Genomic DNA, 15,466 nt, shown 5'->3' with positions numbered 1-15,466 from the left:
ATAATTGGAATATGGGCTCTTCCTGAAGCTACTATTTAGCAGTGATCCTGTTCATGCTTCTGTCAGCAACCATCATTTGCCTGATCATTTGAAGGCCAGAGCTCCCTGATCGCTCAAGGAGATCAGAATTCTGCCTCCCAAGATAGTGTAGTCAACCTAGAGTATGGGCACAGGAGAATCTTTTTGTTGTGTGTGTTGCCCTGTCTCCTGCCACCCTCGGCTCCTGACTGATTTAACCACTCTCCCATTAGTGGCACAGCCATTAACAGCTCCCTGGTTAACCCCAGTTCTCAACAAGGACCCTGCCTCCCCTGCCCAGTGTCCACCTTCTAGAAGTCTTCCAGACTCTGTGAAGCTGGATCGCCCCACATCTGGCATTTGCTAAAGGAACATGTTTGGCATAAAGAAGCTTATGCCAATCTGCCCAGTCGTAGCACTTTATGGCAGCGGGAGCAATTTTCAATTTCTCTAGGTCTGCTCTTGGTGACTAACATTCTTTACCGGAGCATCAGCAGGTCTGGCTATCTGAATCCTCCTAGTCGGCAGAGGTCATCAGCGACTCAAATACCACTGAAAATAGAGGAAAGCGCATCTTGTGCTGGCTCTGATACAATTGTCCGCTTATTGTCAAAGGAAAATGGCATTTAAAATAGCGTTCCTAGCACATACATCATCATATCAAAATAGATTTTAGAGGTATCATACCAACATGACAAATTCAATTATTGCGAGACCCAAAATACTGAATTCCAAGAGCCCGTTTCACCAGATATATATGTGGAGGGGGTTAAGTGAATAAAAAAAGGTGGACTGATATGGGGGGCAGCAGGGGTGTGGGAGGGGGATCTCCCCACACCCCATATATTTATATGGGGTAGAAAAAAAAGAAATTCTGTACTTTGGACTTTGAGATTTTTGAAATTGTCCCATTAAATCCGATTTTAGCCCTATTAGCCTCTTATCTTCCCTGAATGTTTTGCACACTGTGAATAATCTATGCAATACGTCCCTTCTCCCCAGAGGGGAGCACCCCTTGTGAGGCTAGGGAGGTGAGCCCGGTCTGCAAGACCCTAGCTAGTAGTCTTGGCAAGTGGGACCTCACAAAGTGACACCCCTCTGGGAGACGAGGACTCCCTGTCCAACAAGGTCCTCACCGATTGCCTGCCTACATGGGATTTGGAAAAACTGTGTTCTCAGATTTTAACTACAAATACCAGTGATCCTCATTCCACCCTGTTGGCTTCAGGTAATGCTGGCTTTCACCCGAACAATGCCATAAAGGAAGAAGGGCACACCTTTTTCAATTGTTATGATGTATTTTAAAGTCGGTCAGAACTGTAGATGGGGAGAGAAGACCTATGACGTGAGTGGCTCCTACGGAGGAAGGAGAATCTATGATCCGCTGAGGCGAGCTTCTGTGGACACGTCCTAGTGGGGCAAAGCTACAGGAAGCCACTAAGCTAGCGTAGCTGGTGTGAGAGCCGCAAGAGGCTCATGTGAGGAAAGGAATCGAGATTGAAATCAAACAGTCTTCCTTGGTGTGACCACTAAAGGAGTGAGATGGGCTGGGTGCCCAGCAATCGACACCAAGACTAGAACCCAGAAATGAGACTTGAGTCCATAAGCTCCACATACCGAGTGCCAGTGCTGACCAGCTCTAACAGGGAAGTGAACGCTCTCAGTGCGAGGACAGTGAGCTCTGGGGTCAGACTGCCAAAGCCATTCTCGTTATGAGAAGCTTGCAAACGAGTATGGATATAAGACCCAGGTAAAACGGAGTGAAAACGATGCGCTCTTGGCGGCTTGCAGCCTATGCAATAGTAGTAAGAGTGCAATGGGCAGAAGACCAGAGTAAAAAGAGGTGAGACACATGGGAACATAGTATGACTGCTGGGGAAGCTACTCGCAGTACAAGAATCTAAAACTCATGAGCTCACGTCCTGTGAACCAGGGAGTAAAAGGATCTGTGTGTTTTTCTATTAAGGCCGGTGAAGCTGACAAATTTATGAGATTTACTTGACTAAGAACCAGCCAGGCTATGGATTATTTTGGGTGGGGGGGGGTACTACTGGTTACTACAGGAATTAACCAGTAGTAAACAGCTAGAAAAATACATAAAGAAGAATCCATCTTTTCCCAAAAGGGGATGGGGCGGGAGACCCCAATAGAGCCGGGCCAGGCAGAAGCCCATTCAGAGGCTATGGTACAAGCCATCTTTTCTTTGGAGTTAGGTTTTCTAAAGTGGTAGGACCAGTCAGTAATTAGGAATTTGGACTCTGGACTCTTTATTTTTTATTACGAGTACCCTTAGTTTTTGGTTTAGAAGGGCCAGTTAGGCATTTTTCTTTTTATTTGAATAAACAATCTGGATCCATGTGATTGAATATTAAAGGCTGCACACAAAAATTAGTTATGTATTTTTTCCACCTTACTCGCCCTTTAATCCTGCACACTAACAATCAACAACCCCCCCCACATATAAATATACACAATCAAACACAGAGGCAAACGCACCCCTTCTCCCCTGCCACCTCCCCTCCACACTAGCCCACACATTACACTGACACTTGCACAACGTCCACCATCCGTCTTCCCCTGCCTATGCCCGTCAACCCCTGCATGCACTTGTTTAGTTCGGTATTGTACAAAATTACCTAATACCAAAAGTTCGACCCCCAAAAGTCTGACCCACAATTTTCCATATAAATTTTGTATTCAGTAACTTCACGCAGATCTGTTTAGTTTGATCCTGTATGTCTGTGCCAAGCTGCTTCTGAAGGGAATGTGTGCTGCTTAAAAGATGTGACCTAACCCTCCAAATAGTCTCCCGTCTTGTTGGTGGTTGCTTTTTTCTAAGCGTGTGAAGCAAGGTTTACTTCACACCCCCCCCCCCCCGACCCCCTTGTCTCTCCCCTGCCATACTCCCCAATAAACAAAATGGGTAAAGGGAGCGAGTAGAGGTATAACTATTGTTTCCTAGCCATGTATTCATTATTTTTACCAATCGAGAAGATTACAAGATGACATTTAAAACTTGAGTAGCCCATATTACCCCCCCTCTCCCCCCTCCACGGGAACGGATCATTGTGATCACTGCACCACCGAACATGTCGACTAAGGAAATGTCAACTTCAATTACAGCGAGGGGCAGTGAGCCCTCCTGAACCCACCACCTACTTACCTTTTTGGCAGCACACTTCAGTGTGACCATGACTCCCCTCTATCCCTATGACATCAGTTCCCTTCCCACTAGCGTGTTCCCTCTCTTCTCCTCAAGAAACCCACGCTAGACCCTAATATACTCACCAACTATTGCCCCTTTACCTCAGTACTCTTCCTTCCCAAAATATTGGACAGAGCAGCCTACCCGCAAATCCAAAGGCATTTGGAATCCAACAACCTCTGGACCTATGACAATCTGGATTCTGCCTCGGCCACGTCATGGAATCCATTCCCAATGGACGAGTTTAAAGACCACTGCAAACTAGCCCTACTCCTCTTACTAGACCTCTCAGCATCCTTCGATCTTGCAGATCACAAAATCCTTTGCCAACACCCATCTTCTGCTGCTCACTTTTCCACCAAAGCTATAACCTGGATTGAATCCTTCCTTACTAACAGAACTATGCAGGTTTTCTTCCTCACAGCAGCGCTTCCCCTCCCCTCCAGCCCCAGTAATCTGCGGAGTCCCCAACACTTCACAACATTTTCACTAAGCCCCTTTTTGACCTCCTGGACGATTTGGGTATCACCTACACCAACTATGCAGATGCCCAAATCCTCCTCCCCCATCTCAGGCACCTACTATACTGATGCCAACTCTTAGCAAAATCTACCTAACTATTCAAGCCACCAAACTATTCAAGCCTGGAAGGCACAGCATGGCCTGTGCCAACGACAAGAAGACTGAGTTACTCCTTATAGGATCTCAGCTAACTAAACTCAAAGAGCACTACAAAGCCTTCATCATTGATGGGAATGTTCTCACAGTAACTAAAGAAGTAAAAACCCTGGGTGTTTGTTTGGACACCTCCCTCTCCTTAACCAGACAGGTAAATTCTGTTGCATGTGCAGCAGCATATCTCTAAACTCATCAATGCCGGCAGGCACTTCATGAGAGCTAGCTCTTATTCTCTCTACGATTGATTACTGTAATGCCCTCTTTGCAGGTTCTAATATTCATAACATCAGATCGTCCAAAACCATGCGCAAAGAGCTGCCCTCAGCATCCCTATAAAAATAAATCACATCTCCACTGCCATACGGAAATTCCCACTGGATCCCTGTCCATGAGCGCATTGTATTCAAAATTCTTACCTTGACCCACAAGTGCCTGGCCAACACTGCCCCTAGATATAGGGCAAATTAAAATTGTCAAAAACCATTGAATAGACCAACCCGTGCTGCCTATTCTCTCTCTCTCTCACACTCACACCGCCCCCCCCCTTCCCCAGATATAAACAGAAAGCTGGGGGGTCGCAGCTTCCCTGTGGTAGCCACTGAACACTGGCATACCCTTCCACTGTCACTAACATCAGAAGCCGCCTGGTCTTTCGCAAAGGCTTCAAAACCTGGCTATTTACACAAGACCTGCAAAACTAGCTGTGCTGCCATAGCCCTCTGCATGAATAACTTTATCCGAACAGCTACCAATGTTATGTATGTATCACCTCTTTATGCATAATTATCAATCCAGTAAACTTGTGTTTGTAAGTATTCCCTTCCTCCCTCAAGCCTGCGCCCAGATGCCTCCAGGTTCAGTGTGCTATACAAATATAAAAATAAAATGTGGGTTGGAGCTGATGCTGCAGGGTTCTTTTTTTTTTTTTGTCTTTTGTTTTAAAAACATTTTTATTTTTCCTTTTTTATCCCCTGCAACCCCAAAGCTCATTACACTGAACAAGGGCAGCAGAGGACACCCACCCCCCACTCCCCTTATTGTGTGTAATGGATTCCGCTTTTGTTTTTCATTTCAATAAGGGGATAATTGCATTTTTCGCGTACCAAAATTATGACCAACTTTAGTCATAATTTTTGTACGCGCCGAATGTGCAATATTGTACAGGTCGGAATTGTTTTGTTGACATTTTTGTACGATAACCTGGGAACAAGCAAGAAAATCTCAGGAATACGCAATATACCCTACACAAGCCCATACTCCCCATACCTTACCTATTACTCCCATGTACATCTGTGAGTAAGTCTGACCCATACTGAGATGAAAAAGATCATGGACTAACCTAGGAAGAGGTTACAGGCCACGTACTGGGACGAAGAGGTGCGGAACAATGAAGAATACTCAGTGGAACTCTGAGTATTCTGGTCATCCATGGCAAAATACAAATCAAATTAATGAAGGACTTGAACTGCGCTCAGCTGTCTCTGGAGGAACTGAGGACACGGAAGCGGCTCGATGTGTGATCCAGGCAGCTGCAGACTGGGGCACCAAGGAGAAGCCGGGGGCATCCCCACACAGTACGATGTCTGGGAACCTTTGCCAAAGCAGTAAACCGACCTTGCAGGGGAGGTGGTCTGGAACTGCTACGCATACTGCAGGGAGACGGAGGCTGCGAGACGCCACAGTGCAGGAGTGGCCTGCGGAAGCCACAAAGGTACAGGAGTGAACGGGCTGGCCGGTGGCGATACAAGATGGTCTTGGATACCGCAGAAAAAGGCCAAAGTGGCAAATCCATAATTCAGGGCCTGGGATATAACCCTTAACCCCGAGAGGAGGGAGAGCTATAAAGGGATGTGGCTCCCTAACAGGGGTACACAAGTTCCCCAAACCTTAATACAAGTAATCAAGAAAGACACAAGTCGTCCACCTTGTGGCAGTACTTGGCAGGCGAACGAAGTCTTCAAGAGCAAAGAAACACTGGTCTGGGACCTGCCCCCAAAATTGAAGGAACCCCCACAGGCCATCTTCCCCGTGGCAGTACTTGATAGGGTAGTGAACCAAGTTGGTTACGCTCAATACGTGGGGAAGCCATGGCCTGGGACCCTCAATACATTTGGCAATAACTGTGGCAAGACAGCCTAGAGAAAGGATCAACGAGACCAGGGGAAGGGAGTCGCTGGTTGAGTGGAACTGTGAAACTTATGGGGAAGGGGGAGTCCTGCTGGGGAATACAAAACCCAACAGGGTTGACTAAGAGTCTGGGGAAGGGAGTCATTACCCATAATAACAAAGTCTGTACTAAGAGAAGGGAGACCTTCTCCTGGCATATTGGTTGTGAATAAATTAGCCAGGGGCAGGGAGTCATTCCCCCTTGTGAGAAGCTAAGAAACTGTTTGTATCATTTGTGAACACTGACCTTGGGCAAGGGAGGCATTCCCCCTGGGTACCGCTGTGTGAAGTGAATGTGAAAGCAGGATACCAGGAGAAGGGAGTAATTCTCCTGGTAGTTGAATTTGCAAAAAAGATCAAACCACAGACTATTGTGATCCAAGGGAAGGGAGATATCCCCCCCTCATCCCCTATGGCGTGAGCAAACAGAACTCTTCTGAAACGGATTGTTACAGGATTGACAGTCCTTTGTCTGGGAAGTTTTTTGACAAGGGGCAGGGAGTCATTCACTCTAGTTACAAGAACATTGACGCAGCCTTCTAGTTTGTTATAAGTGTAAGGGACAAATGATTTTGACACAGGACGGTGGACTCTTTAGTTTACAAGGACATTCTGACAGACCCATTATTATTTTAGTTACGGCAGGGAAGCCCCTCATAGAAGTAGGGACAGTAAGGTTTTCTCTTTTCTTGGTGAATAAGTCTATAGCAACCAATATGACGGTCAGTTTCCTCCTTCTGCACCCTTACAAGAAGTAAAACTTGTAAAGAATGAAGTCCTCGTGTTTATTTCTGTTATTTTATATCTAGATGCTCTGTGCAGTGCTCTGCTGCTTCTGATTGTGAAGTTCATTGTTAATGCATACCAAAATCAATTAGTCTGGCAAATAGTGGTCTTCAAACTGTGGGGCTGCCCCACCCTAGGGGCGCTTGAAGAATGGCCATGGGGGTGAGAGGCTCTCCAATAAGGGAGTATGGTGACTGCTTTTAATAGATAATATAATCTGTTGTATTTGGGGATGGTGCCTGGCAACAATGTTTAGGAAGGATTGGTACAAAGTTTGGATACCATCACTCCTGATAGTCCTTATTACCACCTTCTTATTCATTACCTGCTCTCCTGCCTCTAACTTTCCTTCCTGCCCTATGCGCACATTCTCCAGTTTATCCTCCTGCTCCCCAGCCTTCTTTGACTGCTCTATGCCTCCCTCCATGCCCCCGCTATCCTATTTTGATTGTCCGTATGGGAGGGTTGTAGATTCCCAATGGCTGCCCCCTTTGAGTTTTTAAGCACCTTGATGGGACTCTTGTAATTCCCACTGGCGGCTTGGTCCTGAATCTAATTTTTCTTTTCTAGTCTGTCAGGGATTTCCTTTGCAAGAAGAGCGATTATGGAAAATGTAGTCCTTCTCTTACGTAATTATGGGCCAAGTCCAGGTAACTTTGGTTATACCCATCCTTGGTCCCTCATGGTTACTTGGACCTAATTAGGGTTTTCTCAATGATGTTTCATCTCCAGGTTGCATATTTGTTTCTGCTAGTTTGTCTGGTTTTTCCATCTAACGAGTGGTGAATTCTGGGAGTCCATTTCTGCACTGGGTGATGTGGCATGGTGAGACTGATGGTTTCCAGGGTTTTTGGATTTCCTATTCAGACGTGTGGCGACGACTGAGTGCTGATGACTGAAGACATTTTTTGTGACCTAAAGTAGACTGCCAAAGCTATACCTTCTAGCCTTACAGTTCTTGGGTGGCAGGCTTTTGCACAGCTCTTGATTCCCAGAGGTTGACATTGGTAAGGCTACACTAGCCTTTGCTGCTCAATAATTGTGCTTTTCCACCACTGTACATTAATTGTCAAAATGTTTTGTCTAACCCTCCAAGGTGGAAAGAATAAAGGAACGAGTTGAAGAAAAGGAGGGAATCCCACCCCAGCAGCAGCGGCTGATCTACAGTGGCAAACAAATGTGAGTGGAGGGAGTAGGGGGACTGTTGGAAAGCTGATGTAATGGGCAGCTTGACACTGTTTTAACCTATGTCCTTTTCTTGCTGATCTTTTGATTTATCTATTTTTTTCTTCAGGAATGATGAAAAGTCAGCAATGGATTACAGGATATGTGGTGGCTCAGTGCTCCACTTGGTGCTGGCTCTCCGAGGGGGCATGGTTCAGTGGTGATGGTAACTGGATCCCTGCTCATTGCAGCCCTCAAACCTTCGATATAATCTGTTGCAGATCGCCCTGAATCTTATTGGCCATGCATGCAGGGACGATGGGAGGAAGAAGCTGGAGACTCGCTCCTCTGATCATTTGATGCATTTTTTTTTTGTTGCCTGTCCCCCCCCCCCCCCCCCAATTAGAGGAGTTGTCCAACCATATTCTGTATGATAAACATGTAGAAAAACGTATTTTTCTTCATTTCGTTACCCATTTTGTGTAAGCTGTGAGTTGAGTTCTGGCTTCCAAATAAAGAGGTTTGTTTTGTTTAGCATGCTTTTATGGTCTGTCTATGCTTTGGTCTTCCTGTCACCCTATTTGTGTGGGTTTGCTCATCTTTGGATGTGCCCATCTGTTCAGTTTACATACCTTTTCCTTTGTGTGTGATATTGCAGGGTTTAGCTGCACTTATCAGAGCTGTACTCAGAAAAGGCATGGACAGCATGCATGTCTCACGATGCCATTCTTAAACTATGGAAAGACTGCCTCTATTTCACTCAGTAGTCTCTACTACTAGTAATCCTAAAAGCAATGCTGTTCGTAACCTTCATTTCTGTCAGAATAAAAATTGAACAAATCAATCTAAATAACTGTAACAAAGCAGTATTATTTGCACATTATTGTATATAGTTGTATAGTGGTTGGGCTAAAGGGAAGGGATAGCTCCACTATTTCCTGTATGCATTAAAATTATGAATTACCGGCTAGGATTACAGATTCCACAGTCCCTATTTTACTGTTTTCAAAGGTGCTATCACTAAGGCGCTATCACTTTTCCACCAGGCGCTGCAGGTGAGCTGAGACCTTCCTGGGCCTCTGCTGGGACTAATTTGGTGTGTGGTTTGGGGCCCCCTGCCCCAGCCTGCATCCCTCTTTCCCCACGGCTTCCTGGCTTCGCCATCGTCCCTCCTCCTGCCTCCCAGCCCGCCGCCCGGCCCCCGGTCTTTTATAATTTTGGATGCTCCGTCGGCTTCTGGGATTTTGGTTGGATCACTGCTAATTACTGACCACCCCGGGGCAGCCCACTGCCCGGCAGCCCCCGTGGCAAAGGGCCCCAAGGCAAAGGGCCCCAAGGCAAAGGGCGGCTACAACAGAGGCGGCTCCAGAGAGTGTGTGCAGGTGTCCGCAGGGGAAGCCAGTGAAAACAGCAGCTAACACACCAACAAAAAAACTGTAAGTGTGGTATGGGTGGGGTGTAGAGCAATTACTCTACTCCAGAAAGCCCCGCCACTCTACTTTACCTCTCCATTACGTAGACTGCCATAGACTTGCACCATGCATACTTGGAGAGATTTGTGATCCCCAGCCTAAATCTACTCATGGCTGGACTGTAAATGTTGCCTTGCATCACATACAAACATACTTGCCAATGATAACATGTGCCATACCTAGAGAGAACTGTGAACATTGGCCTGGGTCACCCCTAGATAGGATTGTGAATGTTAGCATGTGCCACATATAGATGGAATTGTGAAGGTTAGCAAGTGCCACACTTAGAATTGTGAATATTAGCCTGTGCCGCATCTAGACAGGATTGTGCCTGCGCCGCATCTAGACAGGATTGTGAACGTTAGCATGTGTCACATATAGATGGAATTATGGAATTGTGAAGGTTAGCAAGTGCCACACTTAGAACTGTGAACACTGGCCTGGGCCACATCTAGACAGTACTGTGAATGTTAGCATGTTAAATATCATATAACCCACTAACCAAAAATGCTTAACCTCTCTGCATACTTATCTCATTAAAATCTCACACAATCAACTCTCGCACAACAACCCGCACGCATTTCACAATACTGCAACACATGCCGCACCAACTGCACACAAGGACTGCTATCGATCCGATACTCGCACCAAAACTCAGCACCCGATGTATACCGAGTTGAAGCTGCCAACAGAACACCACTCCACTCCTCTCACTATCCTACTCCCTCTTCACCTCACAAACCCATCCCACCTTCTCATTTGCAGATCCGCCAGAGCGCCTGGGGACCAACTCCGTTGGTGACGGTGCATGGTACAAATACCTTTAACATTTAACTAAGATTTTCTCTTTATTGAATACATCTTTTTCTGTCTCTTTTTTTTTTTTTTTTTTTTTTTCTTGCTGCTTGCTCCGTGCCATAAAAACGAATGTCTGCACATCTTCTTACCTTCCGGTGTTTATTTGGTTGCCAGTGGGTGTGTTCATCCACTTCAGAATCTTTCACGTAAAGTACTACATTTTGTAATGTTCATATGAATGCTTTGCATTTTGCTGCATTGATTAAAAACTTTGGAAGGTGAGCAAACCAGCAAGTTGTAGTTTCGTTTTTTAAACTTTTTTTTATAAAGGGCCGAGAACAGCCCGAAGACATAAGGGCGCTAAACCCAACTGCGGCGTACAACACAGAACAATCGCAAACACCCCATGAGAGATGGGGAAGCAATCCAGCTGTAAGCCACAAAGTCCAGCAAAGGAAGGGTCTTAAGTAATTGTGAAATGAGTGATCAGAAACGGGTTAAAGTTTATTCTGAATAGTTGGTTCCCAGTTGTAAGCAATGGCTGGTTCTTTTGATGCATATTCACCAAGATCTTTCAGTCCTTTTACATTTCAATGTTTTCTTGGTAGTATTCATGCAATTGAGTGGGTTTTGTTTAAAACAGTTTTAAAAATGTTGTTGGCTGACTTGGATTTTTTTTCTTTTGAGTTTGAAGTATCACTAGAGCTGCAGGTATGTTCACAGGTTAAGTCACTTTATTAAGTTACATCAAGTAGGAGCAAAGTATATGTAGTACTCACCGGGGCCCACCACCCAGGTAACTGCCCAACAGTCACTGGTGGAACACCAGGATAGGGACATTTCGCATTCCACACATGTACACACCCGAACATCAAACATACAGCCAGAGATGGGTGAAACCATATGTCGCACACTTTCCTTCTTTACTGAAACAAATGTACACCCAGACCCGCACATTTGCGCACACACATACCCTCCTAGGCTATACCTAGGTGAGCTGTCTCCTGAGACAATAAAGCAAAGTCTGCAAATAGTAGCAAAGCCGGCAAATGCAAAGCACGCACGAAACCAGGAGCAAGTAAAACGTTTTTTTTTTTTTCTACAATAATCCTCGTCCGGCAATTAAAACTATATTTTCTCACATGCCTATGCCTCATTCAATTTCTGCATGACTAACTCCTATTGAAGAACTTGGTATGCTAATTGACACCACTACGTCTGCCTGTGGTGTCTAGGCTCCGGGCGCCGTACCGATGACTGCAGGTCTTGTCAAGCCATGACACGCTCTCAGGGAGTGCAGAGGTTGACGGGGAGGGTGGCTTCGAAGTCTTCTTCGAAGAGAGAGAAAAAGTCTGGTGAGTCTAGAGACTCCTCCTGGCGCAAGAAATCGAAAGGTCCTGATCGAGGAGTCGATCGAGGCAGTCTTCCCCAAAGAAGGCGAAGAGGCGGCGTCACCGCTCTCCCTCTTCAGATTCCTCTACTGAGGTAATCGGATGCCTGACATCTGATTCCCCAAGAAAATGGGATGCATTTAGATCAGAGATGATGCGTATCTTTGAGAAAGCGGCCCGACCCCCTCGAAAGAATCGCACAAATGTCATGCCCCAGTCGCTCCTTCGGCTGACCAAAGGGAAGTTGAAGGCTACTACTTCGAAACCGGGCATGAAACCGGCAATACGTCCAGTTCTCGACACAAGTCGTTGAGCACATCGACTCGGGAACAGGCCTCCTTCAGTACCACTGAAGAAACGGAAATAGTTGAACTCAGCGACTTTGTCAACTCCATTGGAGTCGGAACTCTCGAATGTGATGCAGAGTAACCGGTGCCATTTTCGAATCAGTCTTCGACGACCACTTCGACTTTGTCCAAGCCTTTGCCCATACAAGACAAGGTTTACAAACCTGTTCCATATGTCTGTCCTCAATTTATGAGGAGGCCACGCCCTCTGAAGAGGATTCTACTCCTTTTGGGATACAATTTGGCACTCAATGTGCCAGAAAAGCTCATTTCTGAAAAGTCCAAGATGAGATTCTCTCCAGTCGGCTAGTGGTCTTGACAACTCACCAGAACTTGAATTTGGCAGGCCTGGCCCTTCTGAGCATGCAGATCCGCCCTATAGAAGACACATGACTAGGATCACAGAGTATATGGGTTGGAACAGAGCTTCTCCTACAAATGAACAGGAAGACATGACTGACATCCTGCACCAATGCCCTCAAAGGACCCAATTCTGATCTTCCATAAGGCCTTTCAGAGGAAAGTCACTGCAAATTGGGAGGCTCTGGAATCTACACCTGCTCTTATTCGAAACTTCGCAAGGAAGTACAGGCCTTCGAGCAGCGATCCAGAATAACTAACCATGCACCCCACACCTGAGAGCTTGGTAGTTCAGGCTGCTACATCATCCAGGTAATCTGCTTATCTCTCTCTTCCCACCAATAGAGATGACAAGAGGGTAGATGCCTGGGCAAGTAAAGTTTTCACGACCGGCTGCATGGCCTTGAAATTGACCAATGTCACTTGTATTCTGTCTTATACCCTGTGTGACTGTTGCCATGGCGACTGATACATTCCGGAAGGCGAAGAGACTGCTTCCTGGCTATAGGTAAAGATGGTAAGGGGTCAATGGGAGAATGTCACCTGTCGGGTTTGGATACTGCTGACCGCATCAGCAGATCCATGGCTGTTGGCAATGTACTATGCAGATTTGCATGGTTGAGGAAGTCGGGGTTTGCACCGGACATGCAGGCTAGGCTTCTCAACATGCCCTTCGACAGCAAGTTTGGAGAAGCTGCAGACCTCCAAGCTGGCAGCTAAATCTCTTAGCGCCTCCATTCGACAACCTCAGCAACCCTATTCAGGCTAATCTTCCTGGAGGGCTTGTTCTTTTCGTTTCTATTCCTCATTTGGTAGAGAAAGAGTACCGGCCGGACAAATTTTGTATTTTATTTATATAGCGCAAACCAGGCCCGGAGGCTACCGGGCGCATATCTTAGAAGCAGTGGTTACATAATATTACGGCATTTCAGATAACATTTAGAATGACCTAGTAATCGGACACATTGGTAATTATACAGAAATACATGGGTCATCAAGTTTTCAGAATGCAGCTTGGTCATCTGATGTGACTAACCAGAGTTTGGCTTTGTGTTTGAAAAGATTCAGGGAGGGAAGCTTTCTGATAGTAAGGGGGACGGAATTCCACAGTTTGGCTGCCAGAACTGGGAAGCTGGACCCGCCGGCAGTTTGGAGCTTGTATCTGGGGATCAGGAGGCTCTGGTTGAGGGAAGATCTTAGCGATCGAGATGGGGTATACTGTGTGAAGGGCGAGGAAAGATAGATGGGGGCCAGGTTGTTCAAGCATGTGTAGGTCAGGGCAAGCGATTTTAGTGAGATCCTTTGGGTGACTGACAACCAATGAAGTTTCTTCCTGGTTTCCGAGATGTGGGCTGATCTAGGGATATTGAGGGCTGCCCTGATGGCGTTGTTTTGTATGACCTGGAGATTGTCAAGGTTGCTTTGGTTAGTACCTTGGTACAGTGCATTGCAATAGTCCAGTTTGGACATGACCAGGGTCCTAGCAAGGATTGTATAGTTCTGAGTGGAAAGAAAAGGGCGGCATGCTGTGATCAGCTTGCAGGTGTAAGCAGCGGCGGCAGCAGCAACTGCATTTGTTTGTCTATGGAGGGAAAGTTTGGCGTCAAAGTAGATTCTGAGAGTTTTTGTATCTTTAGAGACTTTTATGGAGTTTCCCTAGATATTAAAGGAGCTGAACATGGGGTTCAGCTTGTTAAGTCTTTGCTGAGAGCCTAGGATGAGAAGCTCTGTCTTATCGTCATTGAGACAGAGGTCATGTTGGGCCATCCATGTTTGAATGATAAGGTATATGTCATTTAGAGATTTCGAGTCTACAGTGTAATCGCCCGTGATGGGGATGAGTATCTGGGTGTCATCAGCATAATTAGTGTAGGTGACACCCAGATAGTCCAACACATCGAACAGTAGTTTAGTGAAAACATTGTAGAGGGTGGGGGATACGCACGATCCTTGAGGGACCCCACAAAGGACTGGCGCCGGGTCAGCAGAGGAGGTTGGGGAGAATACCCTCATCTGTCTGTTATCCAGGAAGGATTGAATCCACTTAGTGCCCTTGTCAGAGAAGTGGGCTGCCGTTTTCAGGTGGTGACAGAGGATTTGGTGGTTGACCAAATCGAAGGCAGCAGATAAGTCTAATAGTAATAGCAGGGCTAGTTTACCTTTATCTTTAAGGTCCTCGATTTGGTTTTTAAGATCAAGGAGGGCTGTCTCCGTACCGTGCTTGGGTCTGAAGCCGGATTGTCTCGTGCCTGGTAGATTATTAGTTTCCAGGTAGTTCTGTATCTGAAGATACGCTGCTCTATACAGGATTTTTAGCAAAAAAGGGACCGTCGTGATGGGCCTGTAGTTGGTTGGGACCTCCGGATCTAAAGTAGGTTTTTGTTAGTAGAGGGATGACCCAAGCATCCTTCAGGTTGTTGGGGACCACTCCTGATTGAAAAGAGGCATTAATAAAAGTGGTAATAAATGGAGCGAGGTCATGAGCCGATTCCTTAATGATCGGGGCTGGGCATGCGTCCCCTTGGCAATTGGAGGGTTTTAAGTTGCAGATTTTTTCAACCTCCAGAACGGTGAGCGGTGTGAAGCTGAATGGCACCGGGGAATCTGGGGTCGTTGTTTTGGGTGGCAGGGTATTGCTAAATGAAGGAGTGTGGAGTGAGTTTTGTTTGGCGTTGATTTTAGATTGCAGGGTGGTTATTTTGTTGAGCAGAGCGTTTTGTATATTATTGCACCAAGTGCTATCTTTGGAGCACACGTCAGGGGCAGGTGCGGGGGATTCTAATTATTTGAGGATTTTAAATAATTGTCTTGTATTGGATTCTGCTTGGGATATGCGTGAGTTGTCTCTTTTTTAGCTTGAAGGATGGCTTCCTTATAGTTGAGAGAGGTGATTAGGAGGGAGGCTTTGTTAGCTGAGCTAGGATGGCTTTTCCAAAGGGCTTCGGCCTTGCGCTTTTCTTTGCGCAGAGTGTTAAGCTGCGGGGTGAACCAAGAGTTCAGGTGGGACTGTTTGGCTTTGCAGATTTTTAGTGGGGCTATGCTCTCAATGGCTTTGCTCATTAAGCTGTTGAAGGCGTCTAC

The 15,466-nt window shown here is 46.2% G+C and overlaps 1 protein-coding gene across 1 annotated transcript in view; it reads left to right on the top strand.

Moving 5' to 3' along the window:
- NEDD8 (NEDD8 ubiquitin like modifier) overlaps nt 1-8,551 on the top strand; it is a 104,845-nt gene extending 96,294 nt beyond the window's left edge. The window contains exons 3-4 of the mRNA XM_069633982.1: nt 7,950-8,032; nt 8,148-8,551. Coding sequence (XP_069490083.1) covers nt 7,950-8,032; nt 8,148-8,241 — 177 coding nt within the window. The 3' untranslated portion in view covers nt 8,242-8,551. The remainder of the gene's footprint in view (nt 1-7,949; nt 8,033-8,147) is intronic.
- The last annotated feature ends 6,915 nt before the right edge of the window (nt 8,552-15,466 follow it).

Source organism: Ambystoma mexicanum, chromosome 13 (assembly GCF_040938575.1).
Source record: "Ambystoma mexicanum isolate Mex_15411 chromosome 13, UKY_AmexF1_1, whole genome shotgun sequence".
NCBI lineage: Eukaryota > Metazoa > Chordata > Amphibia > Caudata > Ambystomatidae > Ambystoma > Ambystoma mexicanum.
The sequence above is the reverse complement of the archived record's forward strand: the minus strand, read 5'-3'. Positions and strand labels throughout refer to the sequence as shown.